This window comes from Miniopterus schreibersii, assembly GCF_964146895.1.
Source record: "Miniopterus schreibersii genome assembly, chromosome: 10".
Classification (NCBI taxonomy): Eukaryota; Metazoa; Chordata; class Mammalia; order Chiroptera; family Miniopteridae; genus Miniopterus; species Miniopterus schreibersii.
The window spans coordinates 48,483,028-48,505,857 of NC_138110.1; the positions used below are offsets into that span (position 1 = coordinate 48,483,028).

The 22,830-nt window shown below is 38.8% G+C and overlaps 1 protein-coding gene across 3 annotated transcripts; it reads right to left on the reverse strand.

Annotated features, from left to right (window-relative positions):
- Positions 1-378: 378 nt before the first annotated feature.
- Positions 379-22,770, reverse strand: FAM210A (family with sequence similarity 210 member A). 3 transcript variants are annotated; one of them, XM_081148735.1, is made up of 5 exons: positions 22,548-22,756; positions 18,498-18,740; positions 11,661-12,168; positions 6,720-6,831; positions 379-3,724 (listed from the first exon to the last, which is right to left on the reverse strand). In XM_081148735.1, exons 3-5 carry the CDS (start codon positions 12,134-12,136, stop codon positions 3,491-3,493), a joined length of 822 nt encoding a protein of 273 aa, XP_081004861.1. In that variant the 5' UTR covers positions 12,137-12,168; positions 18,498-18,740; positions 22,548-22,756; the 3' UTR covers positions 379-3,490. The 3 variants fall into 3 exon arrangements, with proteins under 3 accessions (XP_081004861.1, XP_081004860.1, XP_081004859.1); XM_081148734.1 differs by having other exon boundaries at positions 18,498-18,764; XM_081148733.1 differs by lacking the exon at positions 18,498-18,740 and having other exon boundaries at positions 22,548-22,770.
- Positions 22,771-22,830: the final 60 nt, after the last annotated feature.

Below are 22,830 nucleotides of genomic sequence, written 5' to 3' on the forward strand. Positions count from 1 at the left end.
GTACACCGTGTAGCAGGAGTTTTTAAGTTCCCTTTAGAAAAATATGAATTCTACACATTTATTGTTGTTTCCTGTTAATGCATGGGCTGAAATCACTGGCATCAACTTCTTTCTTGAAGGGAAGGGAAGGGGAGGGGAGGGGAGGGGAGGGGAGGGGAGGGGAGGGGAGGGGAGGGGAGGGGAGGGGAGGGGAGGGGAGGGGAGGGGAGGGGAGGGGAGGGGAGGGGAGGGGAGGGGAGGGGAGGGGAGGGGAGGGGAGGGGAGGGGAGGGGAGGGGAGGGGAGGGGAGGGGAGGGGAGGGGAGGGGAGGGGAGGAGAGGAGAGGGGAGGGGAGGAGAGGAGAGGAGAGGAGAGGAGAGGAGAGGAGAGGAGAGGAGAGGAGAGGAGAGGAGAGGGGCGAACAGAGGGTTGAAGGTATGGTGCCTTTCTGAAACTGGCATCTGACGGTCACTGTAGCTCCCCTGGGGGCTGCCTGGAAAAATAGCCCTTCGAGTTGTTTTGTTTTCATAGCCAGGAGTTCCATGTAGTGATTGAATCTCAGCACTGTGTCCACAAATCAAAGAGAAAAACTTGTATCTCAAAAAACTTCTCAGAAGAGAGATATATATCGATTAAAACCTTGAGAGGAGAAAGACAATCAAACAAAATGTATAGAAACAAATGAGCTGCACATGCAAACTAAGCTATGATTCACCCAAAGTTTAAACAAATCACACACTTCAGTTTAATATTGGGGGGAGGGGCAGAACAACAAATAATAAACTTCTCAACCTCACTAATAAAATGTGGCAAGACCTTACTGACTACAAGGGTACAGATGAAGGCTAAATAAAGCTTCAAATCAGTAGCGATTATCATGAGCTGCAGCCCCAGCCCCAGTGCGCCGCCAGGCGATTCCTGCCACATCTCACTGTAGGGCAGTTATGTTGTGGCCTCTCCGTAACGTTGTGAGTTTTAGTGTGGAGAGTTGCAAAGCAAATAAAACACTAGAAACCCCAAGTAATAATAACTACGGAATTAAAAACAATTGTCATAAAAAATTTAGGGGTACATGAACTGGTTTTAACTAAACAGACCTCGCCTGATATGAAGTGATACAGGGATCGCTGGTTCTGATGTGTATTAACCTAGAGTAAATAAAACCTCATTTGGAAACTGGTTCAGACATCCCTCATACAGTTAGAAATTATATATATATCTCAACTTTCTCCTTTCACATGCAAAGATACCACTTTTCATTATTTCAAGAACATATACATTCCTTTGAAGTCTGGGCGGTTGGATTCTGGCAACCAGAAACTAGTGAGGAATTCAAAGAATTTTTTTACAAGAGAATTTGAAAGCACTCATCAGCATCTCACTTTCTGTAACTAGATAAACGCAACATAATTATGAAACTGAATGGAAACAAAACTCAAATGGACTGAACAAAAGGTGGATACTCAGGAAAATCAAATTTTAGTCTCAGGATTATTAGTGACTTCTAAGAACCCACAATTTATCCCCATTGGAAAATATGTCCTGTGCAATGTGCACAGTGAAAGGAAATTGTTTCAGAAGAGTTCCATATAATGCAAGATATTAAAACACAGGCATAGTCTCAAGTGGTTTAAAAAATAAAAAATAAACAAGAAATTTGTTAATATCTTAGCGTTTAATATCTGAAAATATGTGAATTATTTAATAAACAAGCAAAAACATACCAACTATATTTACATTTGAAAATGTGCTGTCAGTTTGAAAGCGCAAGTTCCACTCTGTCTGGGAAGACAGACATTCTCCTGACCAGCACTGCATGTGGCCCAGCAATAGCTCCTGACCCCTCCCCTTACTACTCTGCCCCACCATGAAAGAAGATTCCAACCACAGCATATAAATTTAAGAAGTGTTCCAATGATTAAATGTATCAAATGTAAACACTCTTTCCCCTTTAAAGTATTTTTTAAATTTGGCCAAACTAAATATTAAATACAAAATCCTGCCAAATAGCAGTGATTTCTGCAGGATTATTTCTGGTGGTGCCTCTGACAATCTAGGAAGAGGCCATTCCCTCTTCCAAATATCAATTCAATGGTGAGAATTGAAGTAAAAAGCAGTTAAAACAGACACAGATAGCCGGGCCGGTGTTGCTCGGTGGTTGAGCATTGACCCATGAACCAGGAGGTCATGGTTCAATTGCCAGTCAGGGCACATGCCCAGGTTTCCAGCTCGATCCCCAGTAGGGGGTGTGCAGGAGGCAGCCGAGTAATGATTCTCTCTCATCATTGATGTTTCTCTCTCTCTACCTCTCCCTTCCTCTGTCTGAAATCAGTAAAAACATATTTAGAAAAAAACACATAAAACCAGATACAGACATCCTTAAACACACCCACACAATCATGACAACTTTCATTATCTGATAATGGTTGAATTTCATTCCAAGCAGATAATTTAATGATAGCTTTACTATAAAAAATTTCAAGTAAAATGCTCAAGCAAGGTTTCAATATCAGGGAAAGAGCAGCAGCTGCAATTTTAAAATTTATTCCAAATGAGATCAACATTAACCCTGGGTGAAGACACTGGGAAAGAGCACTGGCTTGTGGAGACAAAGACCTGCCATATGGCAGGGTGAGTGAGTCAGCGCCATGACAACCTGGTGCCACTTTCCCTCCTTCTAAATCCATATTTCTTGAGAACCACAAACTTGAGTCATTGCTTAAGATAATCTGATTTCAACAATAAACTTAAGGTATAATTATTTTCACTTTTCCTCTGAAAAACTGAAAAGGAAACAAACAATTCACAGTAGTTTTATGCTCTAGGGGAAAAGGTAGTATGGCCATATATATTTGCTTTAAAAATTTGATTATGACAACTTCAGGTAAAAATCATTTTTTAAATGGTCAATTTTTTCATTTACATATAACCAATACATCTTATTTACATGCATGACTCAATTTTTATTCAGCTTTCTTCATATAAAGTCTATTATTTTAACTGGTATGTAACTGTAAGACATTTTTTATAGAAACAAAATATCCTCATTTGCAGGCAATTTAGATAAAAGTCTGTCTCCATATTGAGAATGAGAACTGAATATAGTTAAGACCCCAATGAGTAACGTAAAGATGAAGACCCAGCGTTAACTTCCTGTCTAGGGCCACATCAGTTATCCAGGAAGTCCACTGCCTTGTGTGCCTAAAGTGTAGCTGCAACAAAAAAGCACCTGTGCTTCTGAAGACCTGGAAAAGGAGCTTAGACATTAACCCCTGCTTAACGCTGCTATTGATGTGAAATTCTTGTGCTGGGTTCATTTTTTCCTTTTCAAAAAACACTGATTTTTCTAGTGACAGTTAATGTTAAAAAGGTTATCTTAGTTCTTTAACCCTCAGAGAACTGGCATATTCAGGCAATTAACAAAAAATACACTCAGGAGCATGTATCTTTGTCCCTCATCTCTAAAGGGTTAAAGTGCAGGAATTGTTTGTAACCTCTTATACAAGGCACCTTATTCCACTTTTTTTTTAAAAGAAACCTTTTCTTTGGTTTCTTGTAACTTTTCAGTGAGTCTATCCTTTGTTTCTTCCATTTTCTCTGTGAGAAGCTCCTTTGTCTCTTCCATCCTGTCCTGTAGATACTCCTTAACAGGAGGTGGTGTTGACATGTAGCCGCGACTACGCAAGTACTTCACAGTGAAGGAGGTTCCCCCCAAAGTCACGGTATATCGGGCAGGTGTTGCAATCTGAAGGAAATAGCAAACGGGCAGGTCACTACCTGATTATGACTATCATCACAGGCAAAAACAATTTGAAATTACTTTATTGCTTTACAGTGCTAATGAAGTTTCATTCTATATGGCTCTCCGTCCTAACAAGAGGTGCTTCTTCTGCAAACTCATTTTATAAATGTTTGTTACTCAGGCACTGACCCAGGATTACAGAATGTTCATAGTGGCAGCGTGAACATTCTAAAGTCTATGACTGCGTGCTAGTGAACCTGGGAGTGGGGGCAATTCATTGGGAAATCAAAGAGGGCTCAGGATCGATAACCAACAACAAAGGGACACAGGTCTCTATCACTTAAAACCCTGCCACCTATAGACACTCTCTAATACTAAACTAGAACCAAACTACTTTTGATAGTGAGAGGCAAGCATGGGCCAAATGTTTCTTCTTTACTAAATTTAGTTTAGTTTCACTTCCAAATCTCTTTCCTTTGACTTTTCCAGGACGTATGCTCCTTCCACAAAAGCTGCCCTCATCGCGGAGCAGCGTCCCGTGGAACCTGAGAACCACCCGAGAGTGTTTCCGTGCACGTCCTCGGCTTGGCTGCCAGGCCCCTGCGTCCCTGGTTTCCTTCTGTCTCAGAGGCTGCCCCTTCCTAGGGGTCCTTGTTGATTCCTCCTCCTGTTGCCTTCCCCTGAACACGGTGGGACAGCATTCAGTGCTGGAACCTTTCTTTTCTTCACCTACCTCATTCCCTTGACAGTCTTGTACAGTATCATGTCTGTAGTGCCATCTATGTGTTGATGATTCTTAAATGTGGATTTCCAGACCCTGCCTTTTCTCTAAAGTCCAGTATATATAACCACCTCCTCACTTCCACCTGGGTATCTAATAGATCTCAAAATGTCATCTATTCAAAACTGACCTCTTGATGTTCAATGGTACTACCCCAAACCTGCCCCTCTCTAAGTTGTCTGGACCTCAGGAAATGACAATTGTACTCTTCAGTTGCTTAGACCCAAAACCTGTTAGATACTTTAAAAATATATCCAGAGTCCACCTACTTCTTACGGCCTCTCCTGCTACCACCTTGGTTCCGGCCACTATCAGCTCTCACCTAGACCACTGCAACAACCTCCTGGCAGGCCTGTGGGCTTCTACCCTTGCCCTGTGAGACTGTTTTCAATACAGCAGCTAAAGTGATTTTGTTAAAAGAAGTTGCTCAAAATTGCCCAGTGACTTTCCATCTGATCTTCAGAGTAACAGCCAGAGCGCTCACAACAGCCTGGCAGGCTACCCTGATGTGGCCACTTTTTTGCCCGTGGCCCTGCTCACTCGCTCCAGTGACACTGGTTTCTCCTGCTCCCTCACACGCTGCAGGTACCCTGCAGCCTCTGGATCTTGTACTTGGTTTCCCCCGCTTGAAATATTCTCCTCCCACACAGCTGCCTGCTGAGCTCTCTCACCTGCTTGCAGCCCTCCTTCTGAAAAACCCCAAGCAACAACACAAGCACACCCCCCCCATCACTGGTCTGTTCTTCTTAGCACTTACCATTATCTAAATACACTTCATGTGTTAATTTTTTTTAACTTTCCCTTCTTTGTCTCTCTAACCACCTTCCACCATTAGAATATAAGCTCCACGAGGGAAGGTATTTTGTACTGTTTTATTTAATTAAAATATTCCTAGTACCTAGAATTGGCACTTGGCACACAGTAGGAGCCCAACAAACTTTAATCAACTTAAACAATGGTGCATTTCAAGGACAGTACAGGGGCTTATGAGTGTATCCTAGCCAAGGCCACAAGGTCATACTCACAGGTTATTTTTTTCATCTTTGCCACAACTCTTTGGGGCTTTACCTTACCAAAGCAATAAATCTCAGTGTTTGTTGCTCTGCTTAAGACTGTGGGTTACAGTAAATACCCAGGAGAATGCCCATCCACATTTTCCACATTGCACAGGAATGATGAGAAGAAACACTGCTAACAGTAATCTACCTACACGTAGTTTCATGTTTCAATCCAATCAAACAAACGTACATTGAGCACCAATTTGTCTACAAAACACAATACCAGACATACAGAAAACACAAAGAGAAAGAAGACGAGATTCTAAATTCCTGGGCACTCATAATCAAATAAAGAAAACATTAAAAAATAAAAGTAACACAGAGACTGTGATATGAACTACATAAGAACTATACATGTTGTAGAAGCATGGGATAAGGAGCACTTATAATTAAGGAATAGTTTAAATTATCAAATAGTTTGATTTATTAAGGTTAAATTATACCCACTATAATTATAAACTTGATAATTTATGAATTTAATAAGTTTTAATGTTGAAAAACTCAGCAATTAAGTATAGCTTGCTAGTAAAAATTATAATAAAAGACGAAATATCCCAAGATTCCAGAGGATTCTAATAAGGATGACAGAATCAAACAAACTTTAGTTTTGAGTACTATCAAAAAGCCAAAAATCTAAGTATTTTTATACAATAAAAGTAAAGTAACATCTAGTTCCCAGATGCTTTCTACCTGCTTTCTTTCTTAGGATGAAGCTACGAAGAACCTCATAAATTATTTGTCAATTGAGAAAAATGAGATTAATATGGCATAATCCCACACTTTACAATGTGTCTCCTCTTCTGAAAAAAAGACCCACAGGTGTAGAAACTACAAAGATGTCATTGTCTAAATCCAGAAAACTTACAAAATCTACAAACTTCTAAAATGAAACATACATAACATCTACCAACTAAGTCTAACTAAGGTTTATCACATAAAACAACTTGAATTAAACTTTACAATATTACATAGCACTCTTCCTAAACCATCACTTTATTTACACTTAAAAATTTTAAACTTTAATTATTAGACATGCAAGAGATGAAATACAGTATATTAAGTTACAAAAGAAGACTTGGGTGCTAACATGGAGTTTTCTGGGGAACTGAGCAGGTCACCGGTTAAGTGCGAGGAGTAGTTAATTTATAATAGCACCTACCTTAAACAAGGCATATGCTGTCAGTGCATTTCCACTCTGGGAATTTTTCAGAATGTTTACTATGCTGTCAGGTAACCCAACAAGCTCCAGAAAAGGAACGACATTCACTCCTCTAAGAAAGAAACAAAAAGTAATTTATATATATATGTACACACACATTTTGAGGGATAAATAATTTCAAAAGATTATCTGAAAACACCAAAAGACAATGTTGTTTAAAAGTCAGTTCTACATTATTGAGCACTTTAATTTCACTCTAAAAGAACAATATGCCCACAAACACCGTGCCGCGGTACAGCTTACTGTGTGTAAATTCTGCTGCAGCCTAGAGACATCTCTAGCTGGCATACTCAAAGAAACAGAAGCATTTATCAGGGCAAAATTAATACCTTTATGTAACCTAGGAGAAAAGGATCAGAATCACTTACCTCACTCGTTTCCTCAACTGAACACCACTTCCTTAGAAGGCTCCAACTCAAACTTCAAGACCTAAGATTTTTACCTCTAATATTACATGTCAAACTATACTATTATTGTAAAAGCAAGTTATATAACTACTTATTGTATTACTATGCAAAGAATAAATGCTTCTATGGGTTTGATGAAAACTTCTATTATTCTCAAAGGATGCTATTATCAGACTTAATAGGCAGGTGAGGAACAATTACCATAAATTGCAACACATTTTTGGAGGGAGAGAAGGAAGAGAAAGTCTCTAACTGAGCTGTTAAGACCTAATTTATTTGTAGTTTTCCTGATTATCAACATTTTATTACACTGGCATGTGCACACATGAGTGTGCTCACTTGTGTGCTCTCTCACCAAGTACTTTTGCAGATATTGAGACCCTTCACCTCTAAATCAGAACAAGGCTCTTGTTCTGTGATTCTCCTATAAAACATAGTATAATAATCACACTCCAGAAATTTAACATATGCAATAATATATATAGTTAATAAAATATTACTTAATATTAAAATTTCCTGAATTGGCCCAGTATGTCCCTTAATGCTCTCCTGTTATGTGTCTCTAGTCTCCTTTTCTCTAGAAATGCTTCCCAGGACTTTTTGTTGAGGAGGAAGGCAGCATGTCTTTCTTGACACTGAGATATTTAAGCTTTCAGTCTAGTTGCATGGTATACTATCCCTCAATCTGGATTTGTCTGATGGTCTCCTTATGATTAGAATCTGGTTAAAAGTTTTCTTCATTTCGGTGTATCAACAGGGGCCATATAACGTCAGTTTGTTCCATCACCAATGTTAAGTTTGATTCTTGGTTAAGGTAGGGTCCACAGATTACTCCACTGTACACATACACTTTCTCTTTGTAATTCAGAAAAAACAATTGCCCGGACCCATTATTATTATGGTAGTTGCAAACTCATTTACTTTTAATATTAAAAAATAACAGTTAACTGGGGAAAAGTTGTCCCTCTCTGCGCTTTCACTACAATACTAAGAAACCAGGGATTACTCAATAGATGTGGCTGAACATCATCAAGGAAAATTATGTATCATCTACAAGAGGAAACCAGATAACTGAAGTAATCTTTAACGAGTTTAAGGAAGATATCAATTACAAATCCAATCTGGTTTCTTCAATCTCTGTCAGTTCTTTTAAAAACCCCTTTCTTAGAGAGAATCCTATTAAAGCAAGACTTAGTATCATAAAGACTATTCTATGGATCTAATAGTCACTATGGACAGTAACATCCTACCAGAACATGCTAATTACCTTACAGTACCAATAAAATTACAAAATTATTTCATTAATCACTTTCTCCTTCAGACTAAGCCCAGTATGAAAAATCTACATATTTAATAGCAATCATGAAGGGGGGACAAACAAGCATTGGGCCAAATATAAGACAAAACTGAGTGATTAAAAAAAACTATCATAAAGATCAAATAATAGCCCTAGCTGGTTTGGCTCAGCGGTCAGAGCATCGGCCTGTGGACTAAAGGGTTCGATTCTGGTCAAGTGCATATACCTCGGTTACAGGCTTGATTCCTACCCTGGTTGGGGCATGAGGGGGAAGTAACCAATTGATGTGTCTCTCTCACATTGATATTTCTCTCTCTCTGTCTCTCCCCCTCCCTTTCACTCTCTCTAAAAAAATCAATGGAAAACATATTCTTGGGTTAGGATGAACCAAAAAAAAAAAAAGATCAAATAATAATTGCCTCAGACACCTTGCATAAGCATCCTCTGTAAAATAAAGAAACAAGCACCTGGTTCCACGTATTTCTAAAATACTGATTTGAATCTTTTAAAAGCTGGGGTAGCAATACTTATTTCTGACAAAACAGACTTCAAAATAAAGACCATAACAAGAAACAAAGAAGGTCACTACATAATACTAAAGGGATCCATCCAGCAGGAGAATATAACCCTTATAAACATATACGCACCCAATATAGGAGCACCGAAATATATTTTAAAATTTTGGTAAAATACTGATTTGATGACTTGACTTTATAAAAAATAAAAATAAAAATAGCTTTCATTTTCTTTATTGTAGTTGCTAAATATGGAATTGCTAAGTCAGAAGTATTAATGAGGGTTTGATTCAAATAATAATATCTGCTTTTTGTCACTTTTTATTTTGAACTTCCCACAACCTGACAAAAATCTCTGCTTCACAAACTGCCAGCCTTATGCATGGATGCTTATGGATGCTTCTTCTACTAATGCAGAAACACACAAGGGCAAAGGCACACTCGCAGTCTGGGTAAAGTGCTGTAAAAATCAGTCAGATTTTGTCTCAGAGTAGATCTGTATCTTTAGGAACCTGAGGCATCTAAACACAGTGACAAAACCATCATCGCAGAGCTTCATTTGAGCAGAGGACTTCTGCTTAGAAGACATAATATATCTGTAAGCTTCTGCCAGATAGAAGTGACAACAAAGGTTACTTTAAAATAAAATCCACTACCATACACAATTTAGATCTCCCTGAAATAAAATGTTTCAAAAGCCTGAGACCTTGATCACTGAGCAAATTAAATAAAGAACGGCATTTTGCTTTATGGTGATTAGCAAGGCAGCATGTTAGCCGTCAAAGTGACTAAAACAAACATTGGTCAGTAATGCAGCATGACTTCTAACGTTTATCTTTTAAGTTACAAATTATTTTTTCTTCTTTATTTTAATAGAAAGTAGGCAACAAGCAAATAACAGAGAACTTTTTCTAGCTAAAACTAAATAAAATAAAATCAGCTTGTCAGTTAAAATTTTAAAAACACACCTGTATTTAGTACAATCAACTCCAATTTTTACAATAAAACATCTCACAATGAAAGATACACTGCCATTCAAATATATCCTAAATCTTTATTTTTTAAGTATTACTTGTGATAAGATCTTCACTTTGAACAAATCAACTTTCAACTTCTGAAGTATTAAGAATTCAACAAAAACATTAAGGACTATGTTGGGAAGCAACACATCCTACAAAATACAAATTTCTAGTTATGAGATGCTATAACAGAACTGGACCTATAGTCATAGGTGAGCAGCAGTGGTGGGTCTGGCAACTGAATGTGCATGCTGGCAAACAGCCAAAAGACAAGTTCTGACGCGGAAGGTGTGTGATTTTAAAGTGGACAGTCTCATCACCATGCTCCACACACATGCTGCAGAAAAGCAGGGGAAGGGTAAAGCTAAGAAAGGCGCATTCCACAGGGGATGGCAGAATGTCACAACCGCCTCAGATGCCAGATAGCAATGAAAAAAGCCTTAAGGATGATCAGTATCACTAGGTTATTTGGGGTCTGATGTTTTAGTTACAGAAATCTTTAACTCAAGAAGGAAAAGTAAAGGGAACAAAAGTACTCTTTTTAATATTCCAAGTGAGACTCTCATATTCAATTAATTAAAAACTTAGATTTCTCCCTCTAAGGGCAGGAGACTGGATACTTATTAAAGGCAACCTAAGGAAGACAGAAAAAACAAGCATTACGCATGTCATCTTCCACAATACTGAATCAGAAAAATCCTCAATAGCTCAAAAAAGAAAATTTAATATGTAAAAGGAGATTAATTAAGAATAAAAACTGAATGCCTATAATAACTTTTATGCAAAACGGTATATACTTTTATGCTCTGCTAATAAACTAAGGGTAGTTTTGAAGACTTCTATAAAAATTATACATGTCCAGAAAATGTCATTAATAAACCGAGAGAGAATTCCATAAAGTGTACATATAAGGACCGTCTGAGGAAAAAACACCTAACATGAGATCTACCCTCTTAACAAAATTTTAAGTGTACAAGAAATTAACTTCTGATAAGAATAAAAGATATTACATTGACATTTATCAGATATGAGTAACATTAAAACATAAGTCTGCAATTTGTTCAAGTCTGTGTCTATAACAGATACTAGCCAGGCTTTGTCAAAAATATCTTACTAATTTCCCACTAAAAGCATACACATGGACAAATAATAGATATCTTTTTACATTTATGAACACTTTAAGAAATATATAAGTACAGAACTCCTAGTGCTGCCAAATTTCTGAAATGTAATTTTATCTCTGTACTACTAGAAATATTGATAGGAGATGAGCACAGTGATTGAGAGCAAGAGCTTTGAAATCAGACTCTGAGTTATTCTGGGAAAACCTAAGTTATTTTGGCTTATTCTTCATCCGTTTTCTCATTAACAAAATGGGAATTTCATTACCTGTTTCACATGACTGCTATGAGGATTAAATGAGATAATACAGTTAAAAAATTTAGCAATGCCTGAGATACAGAGTAAGCAAATGTTAGCTATTATTATCAAAATGTGAAAAAGTTATGAAAAGTAGTAATTCTCTATCAATTAAAGACATTAAAGCATTTAAAAAATGATTTAAGGCTTTAAAAACTAGTACACTTAAGATGATTAACATTTTGATAAAACAGGGAAAGGTGATCAATCAAGCAAAAACTTACTTTATGGCTGCATAATAAAATGTTCCAAACCAAACACCGGAAGTTATTAGATGCACTGGAATCAAAACTTTTCCATATTGTCTAAAAGTTTTCTTAAACCGCTGATAAAGGCTAATAGATTTGTCTTGTAAAGGATCAGGTTCTTCTTTTTTTTCTGAAGGAGTTCCTGGAGCTGTGGCATTAGATGACATAACCCTCTTAGAGAAAGAACCTTGCTCCCAATGTTTATGGTGAAGAAACCCCAGTTGGGGTGAAGGAGCATCGAATGGCTTCCTTTTCTTTGCAGTGCACTGGGCAGCAGATAAATGCAGCCATTGTTTTTGAGGGCCCTGTACCAAAACTACTCTGGATTCAGCTGTATACAAAAGTAATGGTCCCTTTATATAGTGACAATGTCCAAAAAGACCAGTTTTATGTGGTTCCATGCATGTCCTATGTGCCAGCTGGAATACAGTCCTTGGTACCTTCCATTGCATTTTGAAGAATGGTGATGGATGGATTTCAGCTTCTATAAAGAATAGATTATAAAAAATTAGATTACATAGATTTCCATTTTTAACTAATCCACTTAAAAAGAAGTCATTAATTATTAGAAAGTAAAAGGATAGGCACTGGTACCAAATCCATGAAATTAATGTTAAGGTATACAGTTGTAACATAACGCAATTTTTAAATCGCATAAAAATACATCATTTAAGTATGTGTCTAGCAGGCATCTTGGAGGGTAATGTTTTGAAGCTACTTTATTACTACAAAAACAGATATTTGTAGGGCTCTGTTTGGATTCTAAACAAATAGAAAGGCAGAAAAAGACTCACAGATCAATGGAACAGAATAGAGTCCAGAAAGAGATGCACACATATATGCTCAACTGCTCCTTGACAAAGGGGCAAAGGCAATTCAATGGAGAAAGGATAGTCTTTCCAACAAACGGTACTGGAAAAATTAGACATGCACATTCAAAAAAAAAAAAAGGAACCTAGTTAGAGATCCTATACCTTTCACAAAACTTTACTCAAAATGGGTCACAGGCCTACACGTAAAATGCAAAACTATACAATTTCTAGAAGGAAACACGGAAGAAGCTCTAAGTGATCATGGGTTTAGCAATGACTTTTCACATACACCACTAAAATTATGACCCAAGAAAGAAAACAAAATAAGCCCTGGCCAGGTAGCTCAGTTGGTTAGAGCATCATCCAGATGAACAAGGTTGGAGGTTTGATCCCTGGTCAGGGCACATACACAAATCAACAAATGAATGCATGAATGTGTGGAAACAGCAAATCAATATCTCTCTCTGTCTCTCAATCTCTCTCTCCCTCTCTAAAATCAATCAACAACAAAAAAAAATGGTAAGTTGGACTTCACTAAAATTAAAAACTTCTGCTCTATAAAAGACACTGCTAAGAGAATGATAAGACAAACCACACACTGAGAGAGAATATTTGCAAGACACGTATTAGATAAACCACTTGTATCTAAGATATACAGAGGACTCATTAAACCCAACAAGAAAAAACAACCCAGTTACAAAATCGGCTAAAGATCTGAACAGATACCTCACTAGAGATGATATACAGGTGGCAAATAAGTATCTGAAAAAAATGCTCAAATAATCTACCTGTTAGAACAGCTATTATCAAAAAGAAAAGAAATAACAAGTATTGGAAAAGACATGGAGAAAAGGAAAGACTTGTGCACTGTTAGTAGAAATGTAAATTGGTATAGCAGGTTGAAAAATAATATGGAGGTTCCTCAAAAAATTAAATATATATAGCGTTTGTGTGCATGTATATACATACACACAATGGATTATTATTCAGCCATAAAAAGAAAATTTTGTCACTTGCAACAAAATGGATGGACCTGAACAACACTACGCTAAGTGAAATAAGTCAGACAGAAAAAGACAAATATGGTATGATCCCCTATGTGGAATCTTAAAACAAAAGCAAACACAACAACACTCCAGACTCAGACACAGAGAACAGATTGGTGGTTGCCAGAGGTGGAGCGGGGGGCAAAATGGGTATGAAAGGCACAAACTTGCAGTTATAAAGTACAGTAAAATCTCGATGTAACAGACTAATTCGGGTGAGGGCATGTCCGTTAAAGCCGAAAGTGCGTTATATAATAAAGTAGGTTTTCTGAATGCGTACATTAAAAAACTGACAAATTAATTTACCTGTTTTTACTTACGTAGACACCTTTGTGTAATTAAAATTAAGTGTGTACGAAAAGCTTAATTTCACAAAAAAGTTTTCAATATGTATTAGTGTAAATTTTTTTTTAAAATCCTCCCCCGAGGATATTTTTTCCATTGCTTTTCAGAGAAGAGTGGAAGAGAGAAAGAGAGAAACATCAATGTGAAAGAGACACATCGATTGGTTACCTCCCACACGTGCCCCCACCGGGTTGGGGGATTGAGCCTGCAACCGAGGTTCGTGCTCTTGGCCGGAACTGAACCTGGGTCCCTTCAGATCCTGGGCCAACACTCTAACCACTGAACAAACTGGCTAGGGTTATTATTGTAATTTTAAATCTATACTGAATAGGTTTAGTAAATGAGTGCATTCACCAGTCACCACGAGTAAACAAATGCACACGGCTGGGGGGTGGCTTAGGACGGCAGAAGATCAGCTGGCACATGAAAGTCACACCACAGGGTGACAAAAGAACCAATTACCACGTGTGATGGGGTGTGATCACGTGCTAATCATTTGCCAACCATTGTTTACAAGTGGTGACTCTTGGATTTAAATATGTAGACTATAGTTGTAGATATGTAAGACTTGTCAGTGAAAATATTACAGTGATTTTTCCTAATATATGGCATACTAAAATTTGTTAAAAGTAACAGAGAATAACAAAAAAATAACCTACTAATTTAATTATAAGCAAATATTGGTTAAAGGCATTTTGAAATTAACAGGGTGTTAATTTTCACATGACATATAGACTGGAAATTTTGTCTATTAAATCTGAAGTCCATTAAATTGAGGAGTGTAAGAGGCAGTAGACCAATGTTTCTCATGGATGTTTCTCTCTCTCTCTCCCCCTCTAGCCCTTACTGTCTCTCCAAAAAAATCAATTAAAACATATTTAAAAAAAGAAAAAGAAATGAGTGCCCTGGTCAGTGTTTCCCAGTGGTTAGAGCATCGTCCCATGCACCAAAGGGTCTCGGGCTCAATTCCTGGTAAGGGCACATACCCAAGATGCGGGTTCGATCCCTGGTCAGGACCTATGAGTGAGGATTAAAAAAAAAAAAAAGAGCTATCAAGCTATGAAAAGACATGAAGGAATTTTAAATGCATGGTGCTATGTAAAAGAAATCAGTCTGAAACATCTGTATGATTCTAAGTATATGACATTCTAGAAAAGGCAAAACTATAGACAGTAAAAAGATCAGTGGCTCCAGAATGGGGGAGGGAAGGGATAAACAGGTGGAGCACAGGGCATTTTTAGGGTGATGAAACTATTCTGTATGATACTGTAATGGCGGATAAATGTCATAAATTTGTCAAAACCCAAAGAACTATACAATGCAAAAAGGGAATTCTAATGTATCAACATTAGCTGATCAATTCTGACAAATGTACCATACTAATACAAGATGTTAATAATAGGGGAAATGTGGGAGGGGGAAGAATAATATGGGAATTCTATATACTCTATCTCTAGTATTTTAAAAACTACAACTAGGGCCTTGCCAAATACAATTGATATTTAGTATAGCCTTAACCTGAAGTACAGGTAAAGCAAGGGATGAATGTAGAACTCATCAGGTGGAAACATACATAATAAAAGGGATAAGTGAAGAATTGAACTGCCTCTAATTATACAAACTCCCTCAATTATCATAAATAGAAGGACGTTTTTCTTCTTTCAACAGATTAATATTCTAATTTATTCATTTCAATCTCTTCAATCACACCTTGGCTGCTATTTTAAGTCAAATTTAGTTTGCTGCTTAGAAAAAGTAAAAGCATTTAAGTTTATTTGTAGGACTTTCTGGGCTGTTACTTTACTGTTCCCTAATGCATTTGATGGACTCAATTTATATAAGCCATATCCTTGAAGCCATTCAGCTTTTGAGTTTTCTCATTGCAGAATTGAGTCATATAGACAAGCTGTGGTAGTGACGGTGACATAGTTATATTCTTAATCTTCATAAAAGGTTCAATTCTGCCCCCTAGTGAATCCCCAAGGATTTTCATTCATTCATTGATTTCATTCATTGATTTCCAGAGCAGCCTTCAATGTGTAATGTATCAAAGAAAATCAATGATTTTTCCAAAATTACTACATAAATATATCACCATACAGAAAATGTTTATATATTTATCTCTTTTCAGAGATTCTAAATTCTGTAAGGCAAGCCATGGTGATCTGTAATGGTTCCACTTCCGCCTTTTCAGCTCTGGCAGGTATTATTCCATCTTTGCTATGAGAAAGATCTGAGTTCCAATCCCTTCTGGCATTTACTTAGCTTTTTTCCTCATCCCTAAAGTGGGTTAATTAATGAAACTTTTATAATATGGTATTTATAATGAGTAAATGAGGTAAAGTATGTTAAGTATCACACTGCACCTCAAGATACAGCATTTAGTTCTAACTTCCCTTCTTTATCTTCTCATCTACTGACCAGGTTAAACCAAGCTCATAGTCTTACTTCATCTAAACTTTTGCTATTATTCCATTTGAATGACCCATAAAAAAATCCCAGCTTCTTCGGCAATTCACTACACTGGCCAAGTCTTTGACCTTGGAATCACTGATACTGTTCCAGAACTGACATCCTGAAACTATACTATCTCACTCTGTACCCTTTCCTACTTCCAGGCTCCACTCCCTTACTCTAGTTCCAGGGACCTGCTCTCCCTCCCCCCTCCCCTTTTTCCTTCAAATTTAACAGCTCCTCCTGGATTCACTCTGAAGTCTTTATCCAGCCTAGATTCTACAATGTATAACTTGGATTACTACTTTGTCCTTCTGCAGTACCAGCCCATAAAAATCCAATCCTGAGCCACTCCAACCATCTGTTTTTCCCAAGACTACATCTCCAGAGCTAACAAAAACCACACAAGTGAGTAAATTAGTACCAGCATACACTGATGGTACATCATGCTTGTCTTACAAAGGCTCTGAATGCTGCATGGCAACCCATGGTGGTTCCTGATCAGCTTCCTCTCCCATTCCTCTGAATGACCATTTCACACCTTTCCCAATCTCCTCAAGCCTCTTCTATTATACTTTTAGCTGACCATAAAATATAAAATATACAGCAGATCATGTCTCTCCTCCTTACAGCTGCCCACAATGCCTTACATAATCTCCTCCCTTTCCCTCTCTGAATGCATCCCCTACTCTCACTGCTCACTCTGCTTTAGCCACACAAGCCCCCTTGCAGCTCTTCCAACATGCTAAAAAGGCTCCTGCCTTAAGAATTATGCACTAGCTGTTTCCTTTGCTAGGAAGTCTTTCCAGGTTAGCATTGCTAAACTCATTTGCTTCCTACAAGTCTTTGTTCAAATGGCACCAGCTCTGTGAGGCCTACTTTGACTGTTCTACTTAAAATTGCAACACTGCTCCAATCCTCCCCTCCCCTCCAGCCCTGATATCCCTATTTTCCTTATCTTGCTCCATTTGTTTCTTTTTTCATAGCACTTATCTTCCTGTACAGTTTACTTATTTATTGTTTACTACTTATGGTCTCACAAGGTCAGAGTTGGGTTTTTATTTTCCTGTTTTGTTCACTGCTGCATCCCAGGTGCCTACAACAAAGGCTGGCAGGCAAATAAGAGGTACTCAATACATATTTAATAAATAAACAATTAGATAAAGCTAACTCTCTCTTCCCTTTAAAAATGAACCAAAGTTATGAGGGGTGATTTTTCTCACCTTCAGCTTTCCCCTTCCAGAATGACCTGCATCCACACCCACCCAAGAATCCATTAACTCCTTCCTCAGAAAAGAAACTGTCCCTATATTCAAAAGTCTGCCCTCCACTTGTATTTTGAGCTAACATCATCTTGTTTTCGACTCTGCTCAACCATATTTTCCTTGTAGTTTTTACTGCTGTTCTCATTCCTGGACTTCAACTGACCTCTCCTCTGGCTTCTTTTCCTTCAGTATATTGATATGTCATTAAGAAAATAGGTTCCTTTGTAATATCTGCCCAATTTCCAATTATCCTCACTGCATTCTAGAATCCCCAGTTCAGTAGCAGCAGCTCCTACTTTAATTTCTGACCCACAGAGAAGAGCAATCATAGGACTCTTCACGGATGCTGGAGCTCCTCTCACAAACTTACTCCTCAAAATCATGGTGAAATCACCTTCAAAGGTAGGTGAGCAGGTCTTACATGACAAATCCACTCTATCATTCCAGTATTCCTAAGCCTTTAAATCCTTTCCTCTATGGTATACCCAGGCAGGTTTGGCATTTTCAAAGGTGAGCACAGGTCACCTTTGGTCCATGTTTCAGTCACACAACCAAACTGTTAGAGCCCTTTCTAACCCCTCAAGCTATACCAGTGAATCCAGAATCTGCTTAGTAGTCCTGTATCAATAAACTCGGCCTGATCTAACTTTACGTTTCTGCCACAACTGTTCCACACTTCTGATACCCATCCCCACACATATTCCCCAGATACCTGTGGAAATTTTTTTTAAAAATTCATTTAAGAGTGCAGCACACCTCTTCATGGGTCACACTTTGTAGCTGATCCTTGGGGTCCTGCTGAAACTTAAGTTTAGTTATAGGTTTAGAAGCAAGTAAGAGTGGTAGGGGTAGTTCTTGCGCAGAATCAGCAATATCTTGCAAGGCAATTACCTCAGGAAAGGTCATCACAGGTTCTTCAGTCATAGCAGGTTAACTTCCTCAAACAGGTGGCAAAAAAGACTGATCAAAATATAGGGGCTCAGGACCCTATTCCAAATTTATGGATCTCATTCCTTCCCAATCAATGTCCTCATTTTAACAGCAGACACCCTGTTAGATTGGGGATTCATTTTGCATTATAATTCAGCCACTTCGCAGGATGAGCTCTGGGTTTGGTTTTCAGCAATCTCAGCTCTGCAGCTCAGGGGAGAAGAATTTCTTTAGAGAAGACACAGAAAGTTTCAGGTCAGTTATGCAGAGCTGGAGCTGGGTATTTGAAGGCCTGAGCTCATCCGCCTCTTCTCCACTTTTTCCAGGAGTTAGGAGCAACTGGTCAGTCTCATTAGACTTGTTAATTTGACAAAAGTGTTTTAAGTCATCAAATACATGGTCATCCAGAACCCTGTCTTTTGTAAGTATTTAAGTAGGGGTACCCCAGTAGTGATATTTTGTGTATCTCTATTGCCACATCACACCCTGGACTATAAGTGCCCTTTACCACAGGGAGTAGCCATCAGTGCCTTTAAATCTAATCAGATTCGGGAACCAATTACAGGAACACCATAACTAGATAACTCATTCTTTAAAAATAAAATTGTTTTAAAATGGATTTTAGACAGAGGAAGGGAGAGAGAGAAAAACATGGATTTGTTGTTCCACTTATTTATGCATTCATTGGTTGATTCTTGTATGTGCCCTGACTGGGGGGATTGTCCTGCACAGATAACTCATTCTCTCTCTTTTTTTTTTAGTATGTTTTTATTGATTTGAGAGAGGGAGAGGGAGGAAGAGAGGAAGGAATGAAGGGAGGGAGAGAAGGAGAGAGGGGGAGGGAGAGAGAGAAACACTGCCTCTCTTATGCACCCTAACCAGGGTTCAAACCTGCAACCTGGCCATGTGCCCTGACGTGGAATCGAACGGGCAACCTTTTGATGCATGGGAATGACACTCAACCAACTGAGTTACACTGACCAGGGCAGATTCTGTTCCTCTAGAACCACTCTCAGTACCAAAATCTGACTCAGATAGGGTTCTCCAGAGACACAGAACCAACAGGAGAAAATATATGCATATACCTACCTACCTCTCTTTAGATAAATAAATATTTCTATCTATTAGAAATCTATTAGGTTATTTATCAAAGATACAGATTTATTTTAAGGAACTGGCTCACACACTTGTGGGGCTAACAACTCTGAAAATGTGTAGGGCAGATTTGCAAGCTGGAAACACAGGAAGAAACTGATGCTGCAATCTTGAGGAAGAATTTTTTTTTTTTCTTGAGACACTTCAGTTTGAAATTTAGACCTTCAATTGATTTGATAAGGTTCATGCACATTATTGAGGGTGATCTTTACTTAAAGTCAATTGATTTTAGATGTTAATCAAAATACCACCACAGTAACACTCATTTAAATAATTAGGTACTATAGCTTAGTTAACATATAAAACGAATTACTACACATTATAAACTTAAATATTTCTCAACAGAATCTTACTTTCAACTATAGAAAAAACCTTTTAAACAGAAATATCTTATGTGCTCCAAACGGCAGTGAAATTTTAGTAGGGGCACTTTGTGAGTGGACTGGAGGCACAGTCCTTCCTCCTAGACTTTTTGGAGAAACAAACCTTCCATAAACCACCTTTCTTTCCTACCTCCAAGAATATCATTCTTAGGAAGCTATAACATTGTATCTATATTTTAAAAAGTGTTTATGTTTCAAAAATGTGATCTTCAACTCTACAACAGAAATCACACTTTAAAATTGCAAGTCAGAGTGTTCTCACTTTAAGAACTAATGACTTAAAAAGAGGGATGGTATCTACTGAATCTGTTGCTTGCCTTTACTCTGACCAGAAAGCTTACAAGTTGCTACCTTCATCTTTCTCTCACTGACAAAGTATAACCCAAACCAGGAGAAAGCCAAACCAGGTGGTGTGAGTGGGTGGATAATGGGCCAAATAATCAAAACAGCACATAAAGAAATTTTATAAAGGGTTGAAATAATTGTCTGTCCTTTTTTTAAAAATTGATTTTTAAAAACCTTTCTTGGCAATTCATTCATTCAATTAGCACCACTATGTGCCAAGAACAGGTTAAATCCCTAAACGAAATGATGATCCTGTCTTGCTGGATCTTATCCAACTATTTTTTTCCTGAACATTAAACATTAAGCATCAAGCATTAAGAATTATCAAAATATTTTCTGAAAATCTACTATGTGTCAACTTCTAGTTTTGAGTTTGGCTTTCTAGGAGGCACTGTTTCATTACTAGCATAGAGTCTGATCTCTGAAGCTAGACTGCCTGGGTCCAAATCCTAGTTCCCCTAATTCCCAGATGCATGACCTTGGCCAAGTTATTTAATCTTCACCTATAACACAAAAATAATCATAACAACTATCCCACTGAATTATGTAAGAATTAATTGAGTTCAAATGTGTAAAGCACTTAATCTGGCTGGCACACAGAGATACTAAAATATTAGCTATTTTAATTTTAATTCAATTTCCAGAAAAACAAATATTGTACATGTAATAATGGAAGAAATAACACCAACAGTAACTTTTAAAACATTTTTTCTGGTCCATTTACTCCCTCCATTATTACTACTTTCAAGAGTTCTATTCTCAACTGAATTTACATGACTTCCAGTTAAGCTTTATAAAAACTAAAAATGTGAGCTCTATATATCACACACACAACATCAATCCGTGGTGGAGTTTGTATAAACACATAGGAAGAAGCTTTTAATCTAATGAGAAAATTTTAAAAAATAATAAAATTAACTCATTTTCCCTAAAATTACAACTGCAATTATCACAAGAAACTTTAGCATCAGAACCAGCAAATATGGACTATGTAGTTGCCTATTTCTAATGCCTGGATGTGTAAATAGTATGTTCAGTCTCTTACACCTATATGTTTGTCAATATACATGAACTGAAGTTAATTCTCAACCTCGCTCAATGAATATAATAAAAATACAGTCACCTAAAACTGATAGTTCATTTTCATTTGTTAAAAATAGGCCTCATTCATTCTTGGTCCAAAGTTTATAGGGGTCAACAACCTCACAAGGTTAATGGCCACAATTTAGAAGTTACTGGACTGCAAAGGAAGTACATGCCACAAATGTTGCCTTCTCCAAAGCAAAGCCTACTCATTAATATAACTGCCCTTACTGACAAGTAGGCAGGCTAGTAAAACACAGTTTCAGAGCTGCTTTTAAAGGGATCAGTTTTGGTAAAGTATAATTCAAGACGAGTTGCAAATGTGACCACACTTTTACACCCTTAAGGCGGGGAGGTGCTGAGGCACAATCAAGTTAATATGCACGCACGTCCATGATCTCAGTCCACAGGTTCGGTTTTGACCCCAGTCTCAAGCTGAAACCTTTCAACTATGGGGTTTTCCAGTTTCATGAGAGTAGGTGCCTTCGATTCTCCAGGGGAAAGCTGGGGATGGACGAAGAAAGTGTTGTCTCCCCCAACCATCCCACGTCAAAGTCCAGACAACATAGAAAAGACTACACTACGAGGCTTTCCCAAGGGTAGGTTAGCGCTGCCCCTTCCTCCAGACTCGGACAGCCGAGAAAGGCCTCCCCGGAGGGAGTATGGCTGCGCTTCCCAAATACGGGGGTAGGGAAGGCTCTGCCAGTCTCTCAGGAGACGATGTTGCCCAGACCCCTCCTCAGCAGGCTTCCGAGGGAGGGAGAGCAGGGGGTGAAGGGTCACAGAGCAGAAAGCCAGAAAACAGTCCCAAAGGCAGGGTTGCCAGGACACTGGGGGTCAGAGAAGGGCGGGGATGACCTCTTTCGGCCGCGGGGGGTGGCGGGGCGGGCAAGCGTGGATGACCCCCGCTCGGCGGGCGGACCTCCGCCGCAGCCCGAGGAATCCAGGGCCCGGAGGTGGTCGCGTCCGCTCCCCGCCGCGCACCGGGTTGAAGGTGCCCTCTCCACCCGTCCCGCCGCCCTCAAAGGTCTTGGGCCCAGGCTACCTCTTGGGACGCTGAGGCCGCCGCCGCTTCCCGCCGCCCAGGCCGGACCACAGCTCCTCAGCCGCCACGGCGACGTCACTCAACAGAGCGACCTGGCCAAGCGTGGGTCAGGGCGCTAGAACCCGCGGGGCTCCAGCGGACGCCCCCTCCCAACACCCGCAGCCCCACCAGCCGCGCCCACTAGCAACGTGCTCGCGGCTGCCCGAGCCGCCAGGCGCGTCCCGAGCACGCCGCTGCGCGCAGCACGACGGGACTCGTAGTTTCCGCGCGAAGGTCGCGGGCG